Source organism: Taudactylus pleione, unplaced genomic scaffold, assembly GCF_031769625.1.
Source record: "Taudactylus pleione unplaced genomic scaffold, aTauple2 ptg001060l, whole genome shotgun sequence".
Taxonomy (NCBI): Eukaryota; Metazoa; Chordata; class Amphibia; order Anura; family Myobatrachidae; genus Taudactylus; species Taudactylus pleione.
Genome location: NW_028285461.1, coordinates 3,367,460 through 3,388,110, shown reverse-complemented (window position 1 = coordinate 3,388,110; position 20,651 = coordinate 3,367,460). Strand labels below are relative to the sequence as shown.

General features: G+C 43.9%; 1 protein-coding gene across 7 annotated transcripts in view; it reads right to left on the bottom strand.

Moving 5' to 3' along the window:
* Positions 1 to 3,449: 3,449 nt before the first annotated feature.
* The window catches only part of PHF21A (PHD finger protein 21A), a 126,211-nt gene continuing 109,009 nt past the window's right edge, over positions 3,450 to 20,651 (bottom strand). For 4 of the 7 annotated variants that reach the window (XM_088461518.1, XM_088461516.1, XM_088461519.1 and 1 more), the window contains exons 14-17: positions 17,266 to 17,421; positions 12,651 to 12,726; positions 12,090 to 12,193; positions 3,450 to 7,653 (exon numbers count right to left, since the gene is read on the bottom strand). In XM_088461518.1, coding sequence (XP_088317644.1) covers positions 7,396 to 7,653; positions 12,090 to 12,193; positions 12,651 to 12,726; positions 17,266 to 17,421 — 594 coding nt within the window. In that variant the 3' untranslated portion in view covers positions 3,450 to 7,395. The remainder of the gene's footprint in view (positions 7,654 to 12,089; positions 12,194 to 12,650; positions 12,727 to 17,265; positions 17,422 to 20,651) is intronic. The other 3 variants (XM_088461522.1, XM_088461520.1, XM_088461521.1) reach the window with 1 other exon arrangement.

The following is a 20,651-nucleotide window of genomic DNA, read 5'->3' as shown; positions in this document are numbered from 1 at the left end:
AATTACATGTTGGCGCATCTGGCCAACACAATCCGCCACCTCTTGCCGACGCCTCTGTTCCTCTGTGGGTGAGAAAAGTGTGTGGGTTAATACAACAATAGGGAATCCACATTAAAAAAACAAAAACACAACGAAATCACTCCTAAACCTAAAAAAAAAAAAAAAAAGGGGGTGCTGCCAAAAATACAAGGCCTATGTACAAATTCCCACAGGTGTGATATGTGTATGCTGAAATCACCAGGAAGAGGTAAAGGCAAACTGCAAAATCACCAAAAGTCAAGCCACAAAAACACGAAGAAAGGCACGACACATGATTACATACAAACAGTTTGTGCTTTAAAAAAAAACAAAATAAAAACATACCGGGAGCCAAAACGGGAGCTCCGGAAATGCCTCCATGATCCTCCTCGGAGGATCCGTCATTCCCCAAAGAATGGGGAGGAGTTATGATGGACTCCGGGGAGGGGGTAATTGGAAGAGGGGTGGGTGGAGGAGAGGGGGAAGTGGGACGGAGGGGAAGGAGGCCCGACATTTCCGGGAGAGGGTCTGGGAAGGATGGGGAGGAGTGGGGAATAGGGGAAAGATTTGGGGTGGAGTGTTGGCTGGGGGTTGGGGATAGTGGCCGGGAACGCCGTCTGGACGGACGGTGACGGCGGAGTCTTGGCTGTCCCCCTAAAATATGTCAAAGAAATTGCGGTTAGTTTATGGACAAATCCGGGGACCAAAACTAAAAAAAAAAAAACAACCCAAAAAATAAGCCAAATAGGAGTAGAATGAATAAATCAGAAATAGAGGGAAAACATGCACACGCAGATATGAGTACAAATAATAAATAGGACAGACAGGAAAACATGCACACGCACATATGAGTACAAATAATAAATAGGACAGACAGGAAAACATGCACACGCAGATATGAGTACAAATAATAAATAGGACAGGAAAACATGCACACGCAGATATGAGTACAAATAATAAATAGGACAGACAGGAAAACATGCACACGCAGATATGAGTACAAATAATAAATAGGACAGACAGGAAAACATGCACACGCAGATATGAGTACAAATAATAAATAGGACAGACATGAAAACATGCACACGCAGTTTGCCCCACAAACACAAACATTAAAACCACAATACATAACACTTACTTTCCAGGATCTGCATGCGAAAGCATGCCAGCAAGCGGGGCGTTCGCCGTTGCAGGTCGGACCACCTGCGCTCCAGCTGCCCGATGTTGCGGCGTGAGCCGAAGGACCGCAGGCGGGACCGTGCCTCCGCATACGCGGAGCGCTTCTGCCGGTTGGTGATGGGTTGAGGTTGGCTGGTGATCCGGCGATCCATGACCTCCGTAAGCACCAGCAGCTCGCGCCTGGTGAATGCGGAGGCTCTCATGATGGCAATGGTGTTTTTCTTAAAAATCATTTTTGATAAAGTGTGTAAAAATTTTCTGATTGGCTAATGTATTTTGGAAATTAACAGGAGCAATTTTATTGGTTAGTGTATGAGTCATGTGTTCGACAGGGCCAGAAATCTCTGGAGAGTTATGATAGGCTTGATGCAGTGACATGCGTAAGCAAATTTAAATAAAGAAATGAACCCAGGGAAATATGCGGGGATCCACAGCAATAGAACAATTGTTTAATTGTGGTTCACATGTTTTTTGAACAATAAAAGCGAATGTTTCATCCGTACGTATTCTGCGGGTAAACACAAACACGGACAAGAGTAAAGTTTCTTGCATTGTGTTGAAAAAAACAAACAATTAAGCTAATTGATACATTGATTGGCATGATACGATTGATGGAGGTAGGCAGAATAAAGGAGCAGGTAATCGACATCTGACAAGGCCACTTCCTGTTTATACTTGTGCGTGCATTCCTTTCAAGCCATTTCGGGGATGTACGCTCGCTATTTCGTACGCTCGTTAGTTAGAGGAGGGGTCGTCAGAGTTTAGGGAGGAATTTTAGATGCGAACGAAAATACGAGCGAGCCATTGAATTTAAATATTTTTGTACGTACGCCTAACGTACGTGCGCCCGCTTGCGAGTGGGTCTGAATGAGGGCCCTTGTCCAGGACACATGGTCTCCCAATATTCAATTGCAACATGGATCAAGTATGTTTTAGCGCAAGGGGAATGAACAGGAGATACCAGAAGTAATAAAAGCACATTCTACCAGAGCGGTGGAAGCCTCGTCTGTACACAGGGGCTCAGGCGTCAGCAGACTGTTTATCCCAAGCGACAGGGTGATCATCTTTTCATACCTATGCCAGATGTGATCTTCTGGACTCGGATGCGGTTTGGCAAGGATATCCTTCAAGGAGTTATTCAATAACAAGCCTTTACGTTGTAATTATTTGCACGTGTGCAGTTGGTTGTAAGTAACCCACCCAGATTTCACATATTTCACGATGGCTGCTATGGAGTTTAAAAAGATGGTGAAATTACTACTATTTATTTTTCTTTAAGTAATCCATGACATGGTGTTCTAGTCATACCTGCATTGTCTGATTATGCTTTGTAGGAGAGTTTGGGAAGCTTCTCAGATACATTGAAGGGAAGGAGGAGTCACACTATATAGCAGGACTCTGGCGTCAGAGAAATCTTAAAATGCCCTACAAAACAGACAGACAACATGGAATACAGATTGAGTCTCCCATATCCAAAATGCTTGGGAACAGGGGTATTTTGGATAACGGAATATTCCGTATTTTGGAATATTTTCATATCATAATGAAATATCTTAGGAATGGGACCCCAATATACACACAGAATGCATTTATGTGTTATATACACCTTATACACACAGCCTGTAGGTAATTTTATACAATATTTTCAATAATTTTGTGGCTCAAACAAAAGCTTGTGTACAGAAATTAAATTAATTTATGTTTCATATACACCCTTTACACACAGCCTGTAGGTAATTGTATACATTATTTTTAATAAATTGTGCATTAGACAAAATTTGTGTACATTGAACAATCAAAAATCAAAAGGTTTAATTTTCTCAGTCATGCCAAAATTATTCCGTATTTCGGAATATTTGGATATGGGAGACTCAACCTGTATATGGCTGTCACAACAATTACATGGAAAATAAATTAACAGTAATGGGAGGGAGGGGGGCAGGGACATGGGGCAATATCAGCTTGAAGGCCAATATTTGAAAATTAATCATGTGCATTGGACACTTTTGTAGAGGTTTTTGCAGAATGGCGTTGGCACACTGTAGAATTTTGTATGTCGTCCCAATGTATTATCTGTGTTTCATTTGGGGGCTGCAATGATTTATAGAGGACAACTATATACCATACCAGCTGTCTGGAGAGACTTAAAAAACACACAGTTTTCATTCAGTTTTATTTAATAAAAATGTTAAAATAAATAGATACAAATTGATCAGACGCTCTGTGTTCACCCCCCCTCCCACCCAGCCCTATCAGTTCCCTAAATTCTAAGCACAGTTTTACCAAAACTGAAAACACAGACTTCCAATTTTACAGAGAGAAGGCAGAGTATTTGCAATTCACTACCATTGGGCTTGGAAAAAAATAGAATGTATATTTAAAAAAAAAATAAAATCGAAACAAAAAAAATGAAAAAAATAAAATAAAAAAAAATTCCCAGTACAATAGATAAAGGTACGCCTTTCAATTCCATACGAAAACATAATTATACAATTTTTTTTTTCTATAGAAAAAAAAGGTATGTTACAATATTTTCTTTCGTTATGATATTGACATTTGACGGATTATTATTATTTTTTTTTTTTAACCCTAAAATGCAGCACAAGAGATGTGAGTGTTCCCTCACAGAGCAGTGTGAGAGTATATGTATACCAGACACTAGCTGGAAGTCTTCTGTATTTTATTTTTTTTTTTTTTTTAACTATTGCTCCTAGGCTGAGAACAAAGGGGCTACTGCAATGTAAACAAGGTCACGGAAATCTGAAGCAAAACGCAGGATTGGGATACTGAGGTTAGTGATACTGCTCATATGGAGTCAGGAGAGGGACAGTGATACCATGGGCAGCTGCTTGGTTCTAGAGCATTAGCGTGCAGAGCTAACTCCTCACATTGGTTGACTAGGAAACATTTTAAATTCTTATAAGATCCATTAAGAGCCCTTGCATTTCATTGGTATGGGGTAATTGTTAGAGCAGACGGAGAACTGCCCCACTAACACTGCATTAAGAAAGGACTGACCTGCGATGTAAACGTCGCTCGGCCACAAGCTCACAGGTTCTATAAAGTCATTTTTATTTTTTTGTAAATACCAGATTCTTACAAACACGTTAAAGCTGTAAGAGGGCGCAACGTCTTCTGAGCAATCGCTCTGAGCCTATCGTCCGCCTAAAGCTTTCTTTTATAAAAGGATCATCCCACGTAAAATAGTAGTGTTGAAAGAGTGCCATTGTTATGAATGAGACGTTTATATTCCCATTTCGTTAATAAATGAGTACCTGTCGATTATGCGCAGTGGCGGACATGAGAAAGCAACCTATCGATTTAAGGAGACGCGGTGGTGCCGCATTACCTCCTGGTGGATGAACATTGGATGGGCGCTTGTGACGGGGCCACGGTAAGAAGGGCGGCAGCCACAATTTGGCCACTGGCAATGCTTTTTCAATATAACCAGATTATATATATCAGTACCAAGGGAGCATGCAGTGAAAACTGTACGTCAAGGAGAAGAGTAACGTCGGAGATTCAATCTCACAAAAAAAAAAAAAAAACGGAACACCCTTAAATGTTTATAGCAGATCTATCCACTCATGTCCACTATCCGGGAAATACTATGCAATATATTCAGCAACTGCTTAACATATCTGGGCCGCAGTGTGCCTTATATACGAAAGGGAAAGGAAGCCAAACATCCATGTTAAGCAGGAGGGGACACTTATGAATACATAACGAAGATTACGGTTTGCAATGATAGTGCAATGCAATAAGGCACTTTCGACCGTGCTCACTGCATCCATTCCGGTGGGGGGGGAGCTCTCATAGAAATGTTGTCTGCCTTGCAGGGCTATTCCTGGGTATTTTTCCCAGAGAAGGTGGAGTAGTGAGAGAAAGTAAAGAGAAGTGCACATTAAACTAATGTACCTGCAGGCATCTACTTCCTTTGGCCAAAACCTAGTTACAAGCATGGGTGCACCAAATCGATCCGAAGATCCCGGGAAACCTAGCAAAAAAACTAAAGAACATTCCTAGATCTGGTGCATACGTACTATTTCTAGAAAGACGGGCCTGATCATGGGCTACCAGCTAACTCCCCCCTGAAGAGCCAAGTTATTAGAGAAGTTCCTCAGAAACTTATACAGGTGGGACTTGCGCATTCAATATAAACCATACTAGGGGTCGTTGTGTTAATGACGCTTGGGTGCATGTTGTGCAAGTGACAGGTAAGATTTACAGCCACGCTGGGTACTGTAGTGATCAGACTCCATTTCCCGCTGCTAGGGACTACAATGTTAAATAGAACAGGAATAAAAAAATAAAATTGATAATAATCTGTGCTCCACAGGTTAAACGTGAGATCTGTCTTTTGAAGCCAAATTCATAAAAAAATAAAATATAATAATATGTAAACAACGCAAATAGTGAATAAGAACTACAATAGAATGGGAGCAACACGCTGCATCCTGGAAGGCGAGATTTTCAGGTCTATTGGCGTCAGACTTTGTTCTAATGTGTATAGATTTGCTAAAATCGGTTTCCTCAATCACATGACAAACATCCCACACACCCGAGTTCCAGTTCATTATGTTTGACTAAAAGGATGAGCAGTGAATGGGAGACACAAACTCCTAGCAATCCAGTGGTTCTTAAAATAGTTCTTAGCAACCACCAATACCCACAAAGGCCGTGGCACATGGACATTTTGAAAGCAGTATTCTGAAGATATCAGAAAAGCGCAGTATTCTGAAGATATTAAACTCTTCCACGGTGAGACACTGAATGGGAACCAGGAGCACTTTCCAACTGAAGTGTTCAGATGTGGCTGGGTAGCTGGGCTTCCTTCTCAAAGTAATGTCTCACTATTAGAGAGATTAATACCTTGCATGTTGTGAAAAATATATATTTTATTTAAACAGACCAGTCTTTTAATGCTGGCCAATCTAGCGACCCAATTAGTGATCCGTAAGGACTGCACCAACCACCAGTGACCACAAGGAACAGAATGCATAATGAACCTTGTATATGCAAATCCAATGAAAATTGCACATGAAGGTCTGTATTATCTTACCAGTCTAGCAACTCTAGGAAGACGTGTTTGTAATATTTTGTACCTGGGCCTCCTTAATTCACTAAAAACGGGAAAATAAATAAAAAAAACAAACCCCTCAAATACTCACAGACGTTCAAGCAACTCCCTGCGTCTTAAAAACAGTCCCAGATAATGGTCTGGCCGCCGCGTCAGTGGTAATATGGAATGCGCTGAATTCCTGCGGAACGCACGGGATCTGCAGCCAGAAGACCAAAATGAAACACACCTTGTGTTCCTGTGAGGAGACCCAGGACAGTCTAATCTGCTTTACTAATACTTTTTTTTTTTGTCCCCTTTCTTTTTTTTTTTTTTTTTTACATTTTTTGAAACCATTAATAATTATTTTGGTAAAATTACCAATTTCCATTTCTTATTGAGATGCTGGCACATAGTTTAACAAAAAAAAAAAAAAAAAAAAAAAAAAAAAAAAGGACACCAAACATTTGTCTACCTATTTGTACACCGCGAGGCAGAGAAGGGCACCCCAAGCTGTATATGCGCCCGCGATAGGGCGCAGACAGACGCGAGGTGCCTCATCCCAGCACCGCAATATTATGAGAAGAACCTTAAATACTGACTCAGCACACTTTCCTCTCTTCCCGGCTCTGCTCATGCTCTGCTTCCAGGCATTCAAAGTCAAGCATATATTTTTAGATTTTTTTTTTTTTTTTGGTACAGCACACTGAGTTTAGTAGACAGGGAAACTTTCCTAGCCTTTGGACCGGTATGTATGCCGCCCTTCCCAGCTCAACGTAAGATCTGCAGAAGGAGGCGTTCTCTGGAGCCCACCACGTCCACGCATCCACCTTAAGAAAATAGCAAAGAAACAAAAAAAAAAAATAAAGGTTGATATCTATGGTCGCTGCGGAGGCTGCTGCAGGCACACACTGGTGTAAGAGAGAGAGTAAAGTTATAGATTTGTTTCTGTTGGTCACTTGGCATGGTGCTGGCAGGAATTGTCAGCTCACACGTGGAACACACAGAATAAAAGGTTGATTGGCAAAACTCCAGTGCTTACGTCCCTGTCCTGGGATGGTGGTTATGGTCCAGTCTCTCCCAGGAAATGTTCAGACGCTGCTCGTCTTTCAGAGTACCCTCGGTGACGAGAAGGGGAATCACTTAGTCTCTTCTGTCTGGTTGCAGTTCTGGACACAGGTGGGTGAAGGGAAGGAGGCTGTGACTGGGCTGGGGTCGGGAAGAGGGCTGTTGGCAGTAGCAGTGCAGTCCTGGCTGTGGTTAGAGGTCACCTCTGAGTTAATAGGTTTGGTGAGGTCGATATCCTGAATTAGCCGGATAAGACGTTTCACTTTGTCCAGAGAGCTGTGCATGTCTTTTTGCCGGGACAAGACGCTGTTCTTCATTTCCATACATTTCTGGAACAAAGCAGAGAACTTGTTACTGAGAAACAGAGGTGCAACGTTTAGGTCACAGCACCCTTATAAATTGCTCACACATAAAAACACCTTTAATAATGTTAATACAGTTAAAAACAGTGGACAGTCCTACTGAGCACTGCTTAGTGCGACTTCCCAATGTAGTCCTCTTGAAAAGGTGTAAAGCAGGGGTCTTCAACCCGTGACCCACGGAGCTCTGTCGGGTGGCCCACCGACCGGTGGGAGCTGTTCCCCGTGGCCAGCCAATAGGCTCCATTTGCCGGGCACCCGCTGAGATTTTGTTACCAGCAGGCGCCCAGCTCCCTACCTGCACCGCACCGCCACTCCTGAGCTCCGGCTTCTGGCTCCCGCAGTGTGTGGAGTGACGTCTCCCATAGTTCAGACAGTAGAGCAGCTGGGCGGACCGGATGCAGCAGTGGAGTTTAAGGTAAGTAGTAGTGAAGCCGCTTACAAAAAAAAAAATACTACTGAGGGCACTACTACTAGGGGACATTACCAATAGGGGCACTACTACTAGGGGGCATTTCTATTAGGGGCACTAGTACTGGGGGCACTAATACTGGGGGATTGCATAAGGGGCACATCATAAAGGGGCACTACCACTATTGGGAACACTGCATAAGGGGCATTACCACTGTGGGCTCTACATAAGTGGCAGCACTAATGGTGGCACTGAATAAGGGGTACTACCACTAATGGTGGCACTACATAATGGGCAGCACTACTGGGGGCACTGCATAAGGGACATTGCATAAGGGGCAGCACTACAGTGGGCATTATCTGTAAGGGGCACTACTGCTGTGGGCATTGTATAAGGGGCACTACTACTGTGGGCATTGTGTATAAAGGGCACAAATGTGGGCATTGTGTAAAAGGGGCACTGCTGTGTGTCATATATGAATAAGGGACACTACTATGTGGTGTAATGTGAATTGGTTGAATCAAGATTGTGCTACTGTGTGGCGTGTAGCTTAGTGGCCCTCGGGCTTCGTTTAAATTTTTTGTGTGGCCCACACTGTGTAAAAGGTTGAAGACCCCTGGTGTAAAGGATTACTGTGCTTCCATCATCAGGTCAGCTAACTTCTTAACCAATAATCAGAAGCCTTTTACCCACATTCAGAGGTCAAACAGACACTGTCACAGACACTGATATGGCCAGTGATAACTGCAATGTTCTAACAGTCTGTACTGAGCGTTCCAGTTACCTAGGAGACTTCACTACCGGAGAGTCATGCAAAAGAGAGAAGCTCCACCCTTGCTAACGTATGCTTTCACCAAGTGGATGAAACATCTAGTTCTAGTTTTCATTTCAACAATGAAATTAAAATTACATCCCATTCATCTCAGTTTTACAGTCTCTTAAATTAGCTGTGGCGGGAATTTGTAAAATAAGAATAACATTTCGGCAAAATGTAACGCCATTTTTTGTGTGAAATGATCAAATAACTGGACAAAATGATAACGATCACCTACTTAACCAATGCCACATATACTCATACTAATTTCCAAAAATAAAAATTAGCATTGTGCAAACCACTGCATTCTTCAGGGTCATTCCACGTCAGTTCAACCAGGTGTGTCCACCATCTGTCTCAGATTTTTACGAAAACTTTTTAGTTAAGAGAGGATGTCAAAATAACTATTTCTGCCTAATATCTCAACTGTCTGACCACTAGTTTCTGAATATTGATCTTTCAATTTATTAAACTATTTACTAAAACGCTGCATATTTATTACAATTTATTTGAAGTATCACGGGTGTTAATTAAGGAATCACCACAAAATTTGGACCCCCGAGGTAACTTTTCTTCCCGAATCCAAAAATCCAAACCAAATTACTTTATCGGTCTTACGTTTCCAGTTACGGCAAAAATGCCAGTTTTTGGAAAATAATTAAAACACTAGCTAGGTTAAATCAACATTAGATATCCCAATAATTTTTTTTAGGTGCTTAACAAAAGGTATACATAACTACCAAAAAAATTAAATGGAGAAAAAAAAAATAATGAAGTTGACGTTTGATTACGGTTATACCACATACATAATTTACACAAGAAACCAAGAAATTTACAAAAACAAACAAAATCAACAATCACATTATCTACCCCTTGTTTGGAACATGTTGTACCGGTATGTAATTTTCTGTACCAATATTTCCTTGCATTGTAGGCACTTCCGTTACACAGAGAACGTGAATAAAAAGAACAAAACACATCTCTTGAAGGCCAGGAGACAACACATTTGTTGATTGATTTTGTTTCATGAAGTGTACCAACACATCTTGTTCCTCCTCATTACATTGAATAATATGCCCAATGTACCAGATGTTATCATGCACTGCTGCTATGTATGTTCCAGGTTACAGATCACTTTTATTTTCTGTGACTGTGGTCATAGTGACACTAACTCGGGTTACTGCTGTCTTCTTGGTAACCCACAGCTATGCGAGCGTCCAGGAGGACGCACCAAAAAAAAAAAAAACGCCCTGATTCAGAGCAGGCGCTCGTTCAGAGCGTCCGGCTCTGAATCAGGCCCCGAGTACCATGCTGATTTTTTTTTTTTTTGTGGTAGTTATGTATACCTTTATTAAGCACCTAAAAAAATGGGATATCTAATGTTGATTTAACCTAGCACTTTTAATTCTGTTTCGAAAGCTGGCATTTTTGCATAACTGGAAATTTAAGGCAGATAAAGTGAATTGGTTTGGATTTTATTATTCGGGTGAAAAAGTTACCTTAAGGGTCCAAATTTCGTGGTGATCCCTTAATAAACACCTGTGATACTTCAAATAAACTAACAAATAAGCCGCAATTAGTAAATAGTTTAATACAGTTTCTGATTTTTCGGACAGTCGAGATATTTGGCAGAAAGTTTTTTGTACATCCTCGTAAAAATCCGAGATAGGTGGTGGATATTTAATTTTTTTTTGTGGTTGATCTGATGTGGAATGACCCCTCAGCTAAATAACACAAAGGGCTCACTTCAATGCGATGCAGAATAGCCCCGGTAGGGAGCAGCCAGCACGCTGTTTGGTCCGACAGTTTCCAGTTAAGTTGGAGAATGCCAGCTCTCGCAACTTAACCTGGGTGTTTAGTCGCGGCTTTCTGCAACTAAATTGCCGACCGCGAGGCTGTTAGCATTGCGCTAAGCTGGAAAACAGCCTCACGGTTGGCACTTTTGTCGGATTGCTCCTCGCACCCTCAGGTAAGTGCGAGGAGAAATCCTTAGTCGGACCAAACAGCACACGGAATTGAATAGCTCAGGGAGCTCCCTTCCGGGGCTATTCAGCATCGTGCTGAATTGAATCGAGTCCAAAGTATTTCATATACATCTCGTGTTACCAGTTACCACCTTCAATATTCGATCCCTGTACAGATTAATTTTGTTTCAAACACAAAAAATCAGATTTTCAGTGTCAATGAATATACCGTCAAAAATTAAAAGCTATACTTTAATGTGGTGTTTAGATTATTTTAAAAAGGGGGAAGAGGTCCAAAGTAGGGTGTCAGGGAAGAATGTGCCAGGGTTAGGGGCAGATGGGTCACTTTTCAGAAATCCTGAAGGCGCGATTCCATGTTGCTCACAACACAGGTCCCAACCACTGTAACCTCGCGAGTATAATTTGCCGTGCATGCGGAGCGTTGACTGAGCAGTGGTCATCAGTGCGGGAACAGGCTCAGAATCCATCGCACGTGCTTAGGTCCATGTTAACCAGAGCTGTGTGTTACTGAGAATGACTATGCTTGTACTAATATGTTACTGGTTACAGCAGAGTCACACAGTGTGCACAGGAACCAGAGATGTGTGTTACTGACAATGACTATGCTTGTACTAATATGTTACTGGTTACAGCAGAGTCACACAGTGTGCACAGGAACCAGGGATGTGTGTTACTGACAATGACTATGCTTGTACTAATATGTTACTGGTTACAGCAGAGTCACACAGTGTGCACAGGAACCAGGGATGTGTGTTACTGACAATGACTATGCCTGTACTGATACGTTACTGGTTACAGCAGAGTCACACAGTGTGCACAGGAACCAGGGATGTGTGTTACTGACAATGACTATGCCTGTACTGATACATTACTGGTTACAGCAGCAGCACACAGTGTGCACAGGAGCCAGGGATGTGTGTTACTGAGAATGACTATGCCTGTACTGATACATTACTGGTTACAGCAGCAGCACACAGTGTGCACAGGAGCCAGGGATGTGTGTTACTGAGAATGGCTATGCCTGTACTGATACGTTACTGGTTACAGCAGCAGCATATAGTGTGCACAGGAACCAGGGATGTGTGTTACTGAGAATGGCTATGCCTGTACCTATACGTTACTGGTTACAGCAACGGTACATGTACAACCAACTAGGTGCATGGCAATGGGTTACACTCATTTCTAGGTCACTTACCGTTATGGAACTACCGAGCTGCTTTACTTTCTGCTCTAGTTGCTCTCGCTCCTGTTTCAGATCTGTGCTCCACTTCAGTAATTTCTGCTTCTCTTCTTCTTTAGCTTTAAAAAGATAAAATAGAAGAATTTAGGCAGCGATCAACAGTACAGTAACCCAGCCTGGATAGGACACAGAACACGTTACACGCCGTACGTGGCAACAGTTACCAGCGCACTAACACTACTGATAGTGAAAGATAAATACAACGTAACAAATCAGGACATACTAGGCAAGAAGGGTAAAGATCCGCTGATGTCTCGGGGAGGAATTCATACTAAACTGTGCTTATTCACTGGCACAGACGGAAAAAACACCACAATCAGAAATACAAGATAATGAATATACATATACGGCATGTGTTGTTTTTACAACACCCGACCTGATGACCGCGTGGAGGCTAAACACTGCCGCATCTCCAGGTCATGTTGGTCAGGCCGATGAGGACGGTGTTTATGGCTATCGGTGAGTTCTGCCAACTGGGCGAGTAATGAAGTGAGAATGGCGACATGCTAGACCCACCTGCTTTATACGCTATATACGAGTGGACAATGGCTAAGGTTCCCGGCCACGGAATCGCTTCCTCCTTTTTCAGCATCTGGAAGCAAATCAAGCCAGGTTATATAGGAGCAGTGCAAATCACGGGCAAAATATCTGTAGAATGTATGCATTATATGCACACACATTTATTTTAAATAAATACAATGTAGACACAAAAATAACAAAAAAGTTGATCACAAGTGAGGTAAAACAAATAATCGGAAAATATATGAACCTCTCTGCCAGGCTATACGTGACATGTACTCTTTGCTCCGACGCTGTGCGGGAGGGTTGCCGGAAAAGGAACACACAAATCACCAGGGCTTAACTAACACACACACACACACACACACACACACACACACACACACACACACACACACACACACACACACACACACACACACACACACACACACACACACACCATAGAATCTGGTACAAATGAACAGCTACCTAAATCACCCTTTGTGGGAACACTGGCATGTCGTCTGCATACAGCACTGTCACAGATCGCCAGAATGAGAACCGGTTATCAGGTAATCTCTGCCATAACGGGACAGCAGTTCTGATTCGGAATCTTCGTAGTGCAGAAAGTAGCAAACACAAAATGGTCCGTGTGATATGGGGGCACCCTAGGGTGGTGATGAGGGAACGGCAGACTGCAGGCTAAGCAGACTGCATGACTAGGCTCTGCCCATCTTATTGTATTCACACCTCAACTCCAGCTCCAGTGATAGAGCAACCTGTAGCCAAACAGATCATTGCAATAGGAACAAACGGCGTTGGATAGTAGATTGAGTAAGGTCCCAACAGCGCAGAGTAGTGATACAATACACCTGGTGCAGGCACATTGTGGATCCATGCTTATATCATCTGTCGGTTGAGTCTGGGAATTTATGCAGAGCCAGACCATATTGCATCTTCTCAGTTACTCTGCTTCTCCAAACTTTTAGACTATATAAAAGACTACAGATGTGTCTTCATACACTATTACTGCAGTTGTGCCAAACAACCCCCCCTCAGAGCGCCTGGTCGCATGAGACTCTGCTAGTGCCGGGCCTCTTTTTATTTATTTTTGCCTAAAATGTATCTAAATCACAATGTGATGCGACTAGGACGCACCAGCAGACTGTGCTGATTGATTTGATATGTGACACTTGTATATTTGCGGGCGACTGAGTCGCTGAATCAGTATACTAAGTGCTACCATGCAGCAGCCGCGGCTTTTTTCAACGCCAAGTTCCATTTACAGTCTCGGTCGCACACAGATATACACCTATCACATATCCAAGTAATCAGCACAGTCTGCTGGTGCGTACTAACACTAGCAGATTAACACAGGACCTGGTGGCTCACTCACGCCAGGCATATCACGCTGGGTGGCGCATTGAGGCTAGATGAGCAAGTCGTCTGCTCACTCCTCAGCACCTCACTGTTGCAGCAGTTTCAACAGGTAATTTCAGGCAAAAATTGTATATCGTATTTCAGACGCTGTTCCAGAAAGTTATAGTACTCGCTATAATAGTTGTAATTATACAACATCATTTTAAATTTGTCATTCTTTAACATAATCAGTTATATTCTAGGGAAAATTAACAAAATCCTACAATAATACAACACGACCTCTACAATCTACTGGACAGAATAGCCAATATACAGTATAGTGTAATAATAATGTGGGCCTACTGTATATCCCCACAGAACTATCTTATTTTACATGACTACACATACACCAAACCAAAACATAGCAACACACACGTTTGGTTTAATACTCTGTGTTATACTATATGTAAATGGGTAGGAACATGTATTCGGTCGCCTGCTGTCACTGGTTACACACGGACTAGATTCATCATCAGTAACATTAACTAGCGATGTCCATAATGGAAAACAATACCCAGAATAAATCAGTATATTGCATGGCAGGTCTGTCACTACACACGAATATACACGGTCTCTCTCTCTCAGAGGTTATTACAAGGCCAGTAAGTTATACAGCTGCAGAACATCTATTGGTCAGCTAATAACCCTTCTCCATTGAAGTGGCACCATAGTAAAAGAGGTTTGGTGGTGAGAGATCGACCTAATTTAATATTTAATCAGCATGCCAAGACTACTAAACTCAGTATACAGGTTGAGTCTCCGATATCCAAAATGCTTGGGACCAGGGGTATTTTGGATATCGGAATATTCCGTATTTTGGAATAATTGCATATCATAATGAAATATCTTGGGAATGGGACCCAAATATACACACAGAATGCATTTATGTGTTATATACACCTTATACACACAGCCTGCAGGTCATTTTATACAATATATTCAATAATTTTGTGACTCAAAGTTTGTGTACATACATAAAATTCAGTTATGTTTCATATACACCTTATACACACAGCCTGAAGGTCATTTTATACAATATTTTTAATTCGTGCCTTAGACAAAGTTTCTGTACATTGGACCATCAAAAATCAAAGGTTTCATTATCTTAGTCATGCCAAAAAAAAAAATCTGTATTTCGGAATATTCCGTAATAATTGGATATGGGATACTCAACCTGTATAAGACGTTATCCTTCCCGTTTAATCCTCCAAACCAAAACACACAGTAAAGCATTCTGGCTGCTCCTTTCGGTAGAACCAAGATTCTCCAAAACCTACTTTAAAAAGGGACTTTGGTGGCGATTCAATTAAGTGCAATGTTGAATAGTGCCAGGAATGAGTCCTCTGAGCTATTCAATTGTCCCCATTGTGCCATGCACTGAAGTCGGGAGATGCAGGTTACCGTGCCTTAAGCCGGGGGGTTGAGACGTAAAATGCACCTTACCACGACTAAAGTGCCAGCTGCGATGCTGTTAGCACACGCGCTAAGCCCGGAAACATCATCGTGGCACTAGTTTAAATCCTCTATTCGGGGTTAACAGTGTGGTCAATTGAATAGCTCTGGAAACGCATTCCCGGCGCTATTCAACATCACGCTGAATTGAATCGCCCCCCTTGTGTCATTACTTTATACTGTGATCCAGCAGCCATAAAACAATCAGACGGAACCCTAACCACTGGCAGCAGAATACACAATGTGTATGTATGTGGGCACCGCAGATCACCAGATAAAAGGCCACCCACATTACCTCTGGTAGGCCTGCTTCTGGTGTATTTTACAACAGTTTCTGCATAAATAATAAAATTCACCAATTATACCAAGTCTAGTACAAGCAACACACGCTGTGTAACCATATAATGACACTGCACATCTGACAACAGCATTTTGCACGTATGCATTTGTTCCAATGTTGCTCACCTAGAATACATGGCTAAACATGGCAGCTTTGCAGAAGAAAGCCACTAGCCGCACCCACACGTGTGTATACAAAGATAAAATGCAGCTGGACTCCATTCCCATTAGTGTCAGCAGAAGCTGCATGAACGTATAGCAGGAGCTGAGAGAAGGACTGTGCAGCCAAGTAGTATGTGCAATTCCCACGTGTACGACTGTAAATAGCTGACCTGGCTATGCCCGCTATACCTGCAGGTTGAATTTGTGCCAAAAGCTAGTGGAGAGAACGGTTTACTTTGTTATGGTGTTGTGTAGTTGTGTGTGGTTATGTGACCTATTTACACTAAGCAATAAAAACACCATTCAATTTGAAAGTGAATTAGAGACAGCATAATGTGGTGTGGTAAAGCAGTGCACTGCTTCGGTCGGTGTGTGATAAAGCAGTGCACTGCTTGGGTCGGTGTGTGGTAAAGCAGTGCACTGCTTGGGTCGGTGTGTGGTAAAGCAGTGCACTGCTTGGGTCGGTGTGTGGTAAAGCAGTGCACTGCTTGGGTCGGTGTGTGGTAAAGCAGTGCACTGCTTGGGTCGGTGTGTGGTAAAGCAGTGCACTGCTTGGGTCGGTGTGTGGTAAAGCAGTGCACTGCTTGGGTCGGTGTGTGGTAAAGCAGTGCACTGCTTGGGTCGGTGTGTGGTAAAGCAGTGCACTGCTTGGGTCGGTGTGTGGTAAAGCAGTGCACTGCTTGGGTCGGTGTGTGGTAAAGCAGTACTCTGCTTGGGTCGGTGTGTGGTAAAGTAGTACACTGCTTGGGTCAGTGTAGTAAAAGTAGTACACTGCTTGGGTCGGTGTGTGGTAAAGTAGTAGACTGCTTGGGTCGGTGTGTGGTAAAGTAGTAGACTGCTTGGGTCGGTGTGGTAAAGTAGTACACTGCTTGGGTCGGTGTGTGGTAAAGTAGTACACTGCTTGGGTCGGTGTGTGGTAAAGTAGTACACTGCTTGGGTCGGTGTGTGGTAAAGTAGTGCACAGCTTGGTTCGGTGTGTGGTAAAGTAGTACACTGCTTGGGTCGGTGTGTGATAAAGTAGTACGCTGCTTGGGTCGGTGTGTGATAAAGTAGTACGCTGCTTGGGTCGGCGTGGTAAAGTAGTACACTGCTTAGGTCAGATATTGTTCCTTTAAGGAAACACACTTCCTCTTCACTGAAATTAGAACTAAAAAGGAACTTGTGAAGTGCAGTTAAATCAGCGGGAGAGTAGGGTAGGGCTTTTATGTCATTAGCCAAATGGGCTTGCTGCTACCTATATCTATCTATCACACGGTACCTGGTCTTGGCATTTGGGACATATCCACATGCCCTTGGGAATGGATTTCAGAGGAGGCTCCAAACAGTCCAGGTGGTATACACGTGAACATGTGTCGCACATCAGTAGCTGTCCGCTCTTTCTGCAGACGCTGCAAAAATTCTCATGGATATCAGCCTGTAGGAGTCACAGGAGAGAGGAGGCGAAAAAAAAAAAAAAAAAAAGGGGGGTCAGCCTAAAAATCTGACAACCGCCCTTCCTCTTTTTTTTTTTTTTTTGCAGCTCAAAAAAACAAAACAACAAAAAAACAAAAAGAAAAAAGAGAAGACACTAGCACTTAGTGTGTTCATCTAGGGGGCTGAGAAGAAGCAATTAATGCACTGCAATGCAGAGCAAAGCAAACAAAGTTCTGCAGTAGTAAAGAAGAAGGAATATAGGAAGTGAAAAAAGTAATTGAAAAGGCCAATCTTGTTCCTACAGCGTCATGGTACTAACACATTTCCACCACCAATTCCTTGAGAAGTAATAGAGGAGTTCCTAGAGGGATACATGGGGTCTAGGGCTTCATAGTGCAACTCTCCTTTACAGCAGCATGTAGTAAGGGCAGAGTTAGATTTTTATAACCCATGTTCAAACGAGACGAGGCAACTGGGAAATGCAGACTCTTCTGTCCCAAGACTGACACATAGGGGGGGGGTTCTGTCACGCATAGGACATATGGGGTGCCTGTCGGAAACAGGCAGAGCAAACCCTATGAACGTGGAACCCTGCAACAAGCTCTCAACGATAAAGTGAATGTTTAATGTACTAATGTGACATATAAATATGTTAAACACAAGTTTAGCAGAGATCTCAGTTGTAGGATCTATCAATTTAATGATACTTCACTAAGAGACTTTAACAGCGACTTAATGGCAGTCATGATCCAGCAATTTAACTGACATCAGTGACAGAACTTTAGGGAAATACAACGCAGTGATCACAGATATGCACTATAGGACATATTTTACCAGATTTTGAGGACCAGGGACTCACTTTTCCAAATGGGTGGGTCCCCTGGGATGTGCCCCGCTGCAGCCAATCCGTGGCTGCCAATTAAGACCGATGTATCCTGGCCTGACTGCAGGCTAAAAAAAGCGGGAGGTGGAGCCAGGAGAGGCCTCTGTGGCGCCTCTCCAGGCATTCAGCGGCATTACAGGACATGGTGCGGCTCCCTGACCAGGCGTGAAGAAGGCCCCTGCACAGGCCATACAGTGTGCGGGAGGCTGCATAAGATGCTGTCTTGACGTGACTGCACTTACAGGAGGAGTCCAGTAAGTCACTGCGGGTAGTGGGTGGGGGTTTGGTGCTGCGGGGGCGAGTGGGTGACTCTTTGGTGCTGTGGCGGGCGGGGGTTCTGCGGTGTGAGTGGTGTCTGAGGGTAACTTACCGCGGCTGCTACTAACAAGGAGTGGCTGGCAGGCGGGCGATATGGGGTGGCCTGCTACTACAACTTTAACCTGCTATTTACCCTTATCCCCTCCTGACCCAGAGCACCTCCTGCCCGTAACCACCTCCTTGCCTCCAGTACTGCCCCAGGTGATATCTATCCTTGTCCACCCACCCCCAAGTACTGCCCGTCCCTAATCCCCTCCTTGCCCCTCAGTACTGCACCAGCTGCCATCTACCCTTGCCCCCTTCACTACTCCCAGCACTGCCTGCTCCAAGCCCCTCTTTGCCCCCAGTACTGCCTCAGCTATCAACCCTTACCCGCTTCCTACCCCCAGCACTGTCTGCCCTTACTCCCAGCTTTACCCCAACTGCTCCCTGCCCCCAAGCACTGTCCCAACTGCTCCCTGCCCCCAAGCACTGTCCCAACTGCTGCCTGCCCCCAAGCACTGTCCCAACTGCTGCCTGCCCCCAAGCACTGTCCCAACTGCTGCCTGCCCCCAAGCACTGTCTCAACTGCTGCCTGCCCCCAAGCACTGTCTCAACTGCTGCCTGCCCCCAAGCACTGTCTCAACTGCTGCCTGCCCCCAAGCACTGTCCCAACTGCTGCCTGCCCCCAAGCACTGTCCCAACTGCTGCCTGCCCCCAAGCACTGTCCCAACTGCTGCCTGCCCCCAAGCACTGTCCCAACTGCTGCCTGCCCCCAAGCACTGTCCCAACTGCTACCTGCCCCCAAGCACTGTCCCAACTGCTGCCTGCCCCCAAGCACTGTCCCAACTGCTACCTGCCCCCAAGCACTGTCCCAACTGCCCCCTGCCCGCACCCCCCATAATATGTGACGGGACCCAGAAACAGTGGCGTAGGACCAGAAACACTGCAGCAGAACACTTTTCTTTCTACATCTGACAAAACTGGAGACTTTGGACTCAAAAAGTAAATCTGAAATTGCACCTGACAGCCTTCCACACGCTGGTTACGCTATGCACTAAATGAAATGGCTTTTTGTGAAAAATGTAACAATTTCGGCCTAACTCAGTTATACCGAAGTCCGTTTTGTGGACCCAAGGCTGAGCCGGGCATATGCAACTTTGAGCAGCTACCGGTGAATCGCAGTTGCATGAATCTCAGCGGGATCTCCATCTGTGGCAAGATGGGGGTAAATTGGGGCGTTTGCACAGGCTATGTAGCGTATAGGCGGAATTGAGAGCTATTCAGAGTTGTGCATACGTAAAGATCCGTCTGATGGGATAGAGCTGGGGCAAATGCGCGATGCTAGTGATGATGGCTACTTTCACAAGCCGATGGATAGGGGCCAGCACGGAATTGCAGGCGAGGGGACATTTATTTCGGAGCAACGCTGAATCAGGGCTCGGTGTGCTCATTTTCTCAGAAACTCTTTAAAAACTGAAGACGTCGGCGAGTGCGTCAGTTCTGTGTATACTGTACCAATAAAGCAATTGCACCAATGAAGAGGAAACTTTAGAAAAGAAAGATCCTTAAACAAAACTAGGAGTAGACCACAAAGGGTTAGTTACAGAATTGAAGACAGCAAACTAAGGTACAGTGACCTAAGAAGAGGCACCATCAGAGACAGCCCAATGAATAGACGGGAGAGTCAGTAAGCACCTGCAAGAGGATACTCATATGACCAGAGCACAGAGCCCAGTGTACACTGCAGGGTAGGTTATTTAAACAAGAACGAACTAGACCATGAAGACAGTTTAAATGCTTCTGGTTTACAATGTACGGTGAAGACTATAGGAGGATACTCTCAGGCAATGCTCCCTGGGAACAATATTCAAATGCATCTCTGCAAAAGGACAAGGACTTCGAAAATAAACGATTACATGACAGCTCTGTGAGTCAATGCCGCCACCCTGGTGTCCTTTAACAGTATGGCAGGGGTTAATGAATCGGTCTGCATGTGCGAGCAGAAGATATTGTCATACTGTATATACCCACAGAAGGGACACGGACTC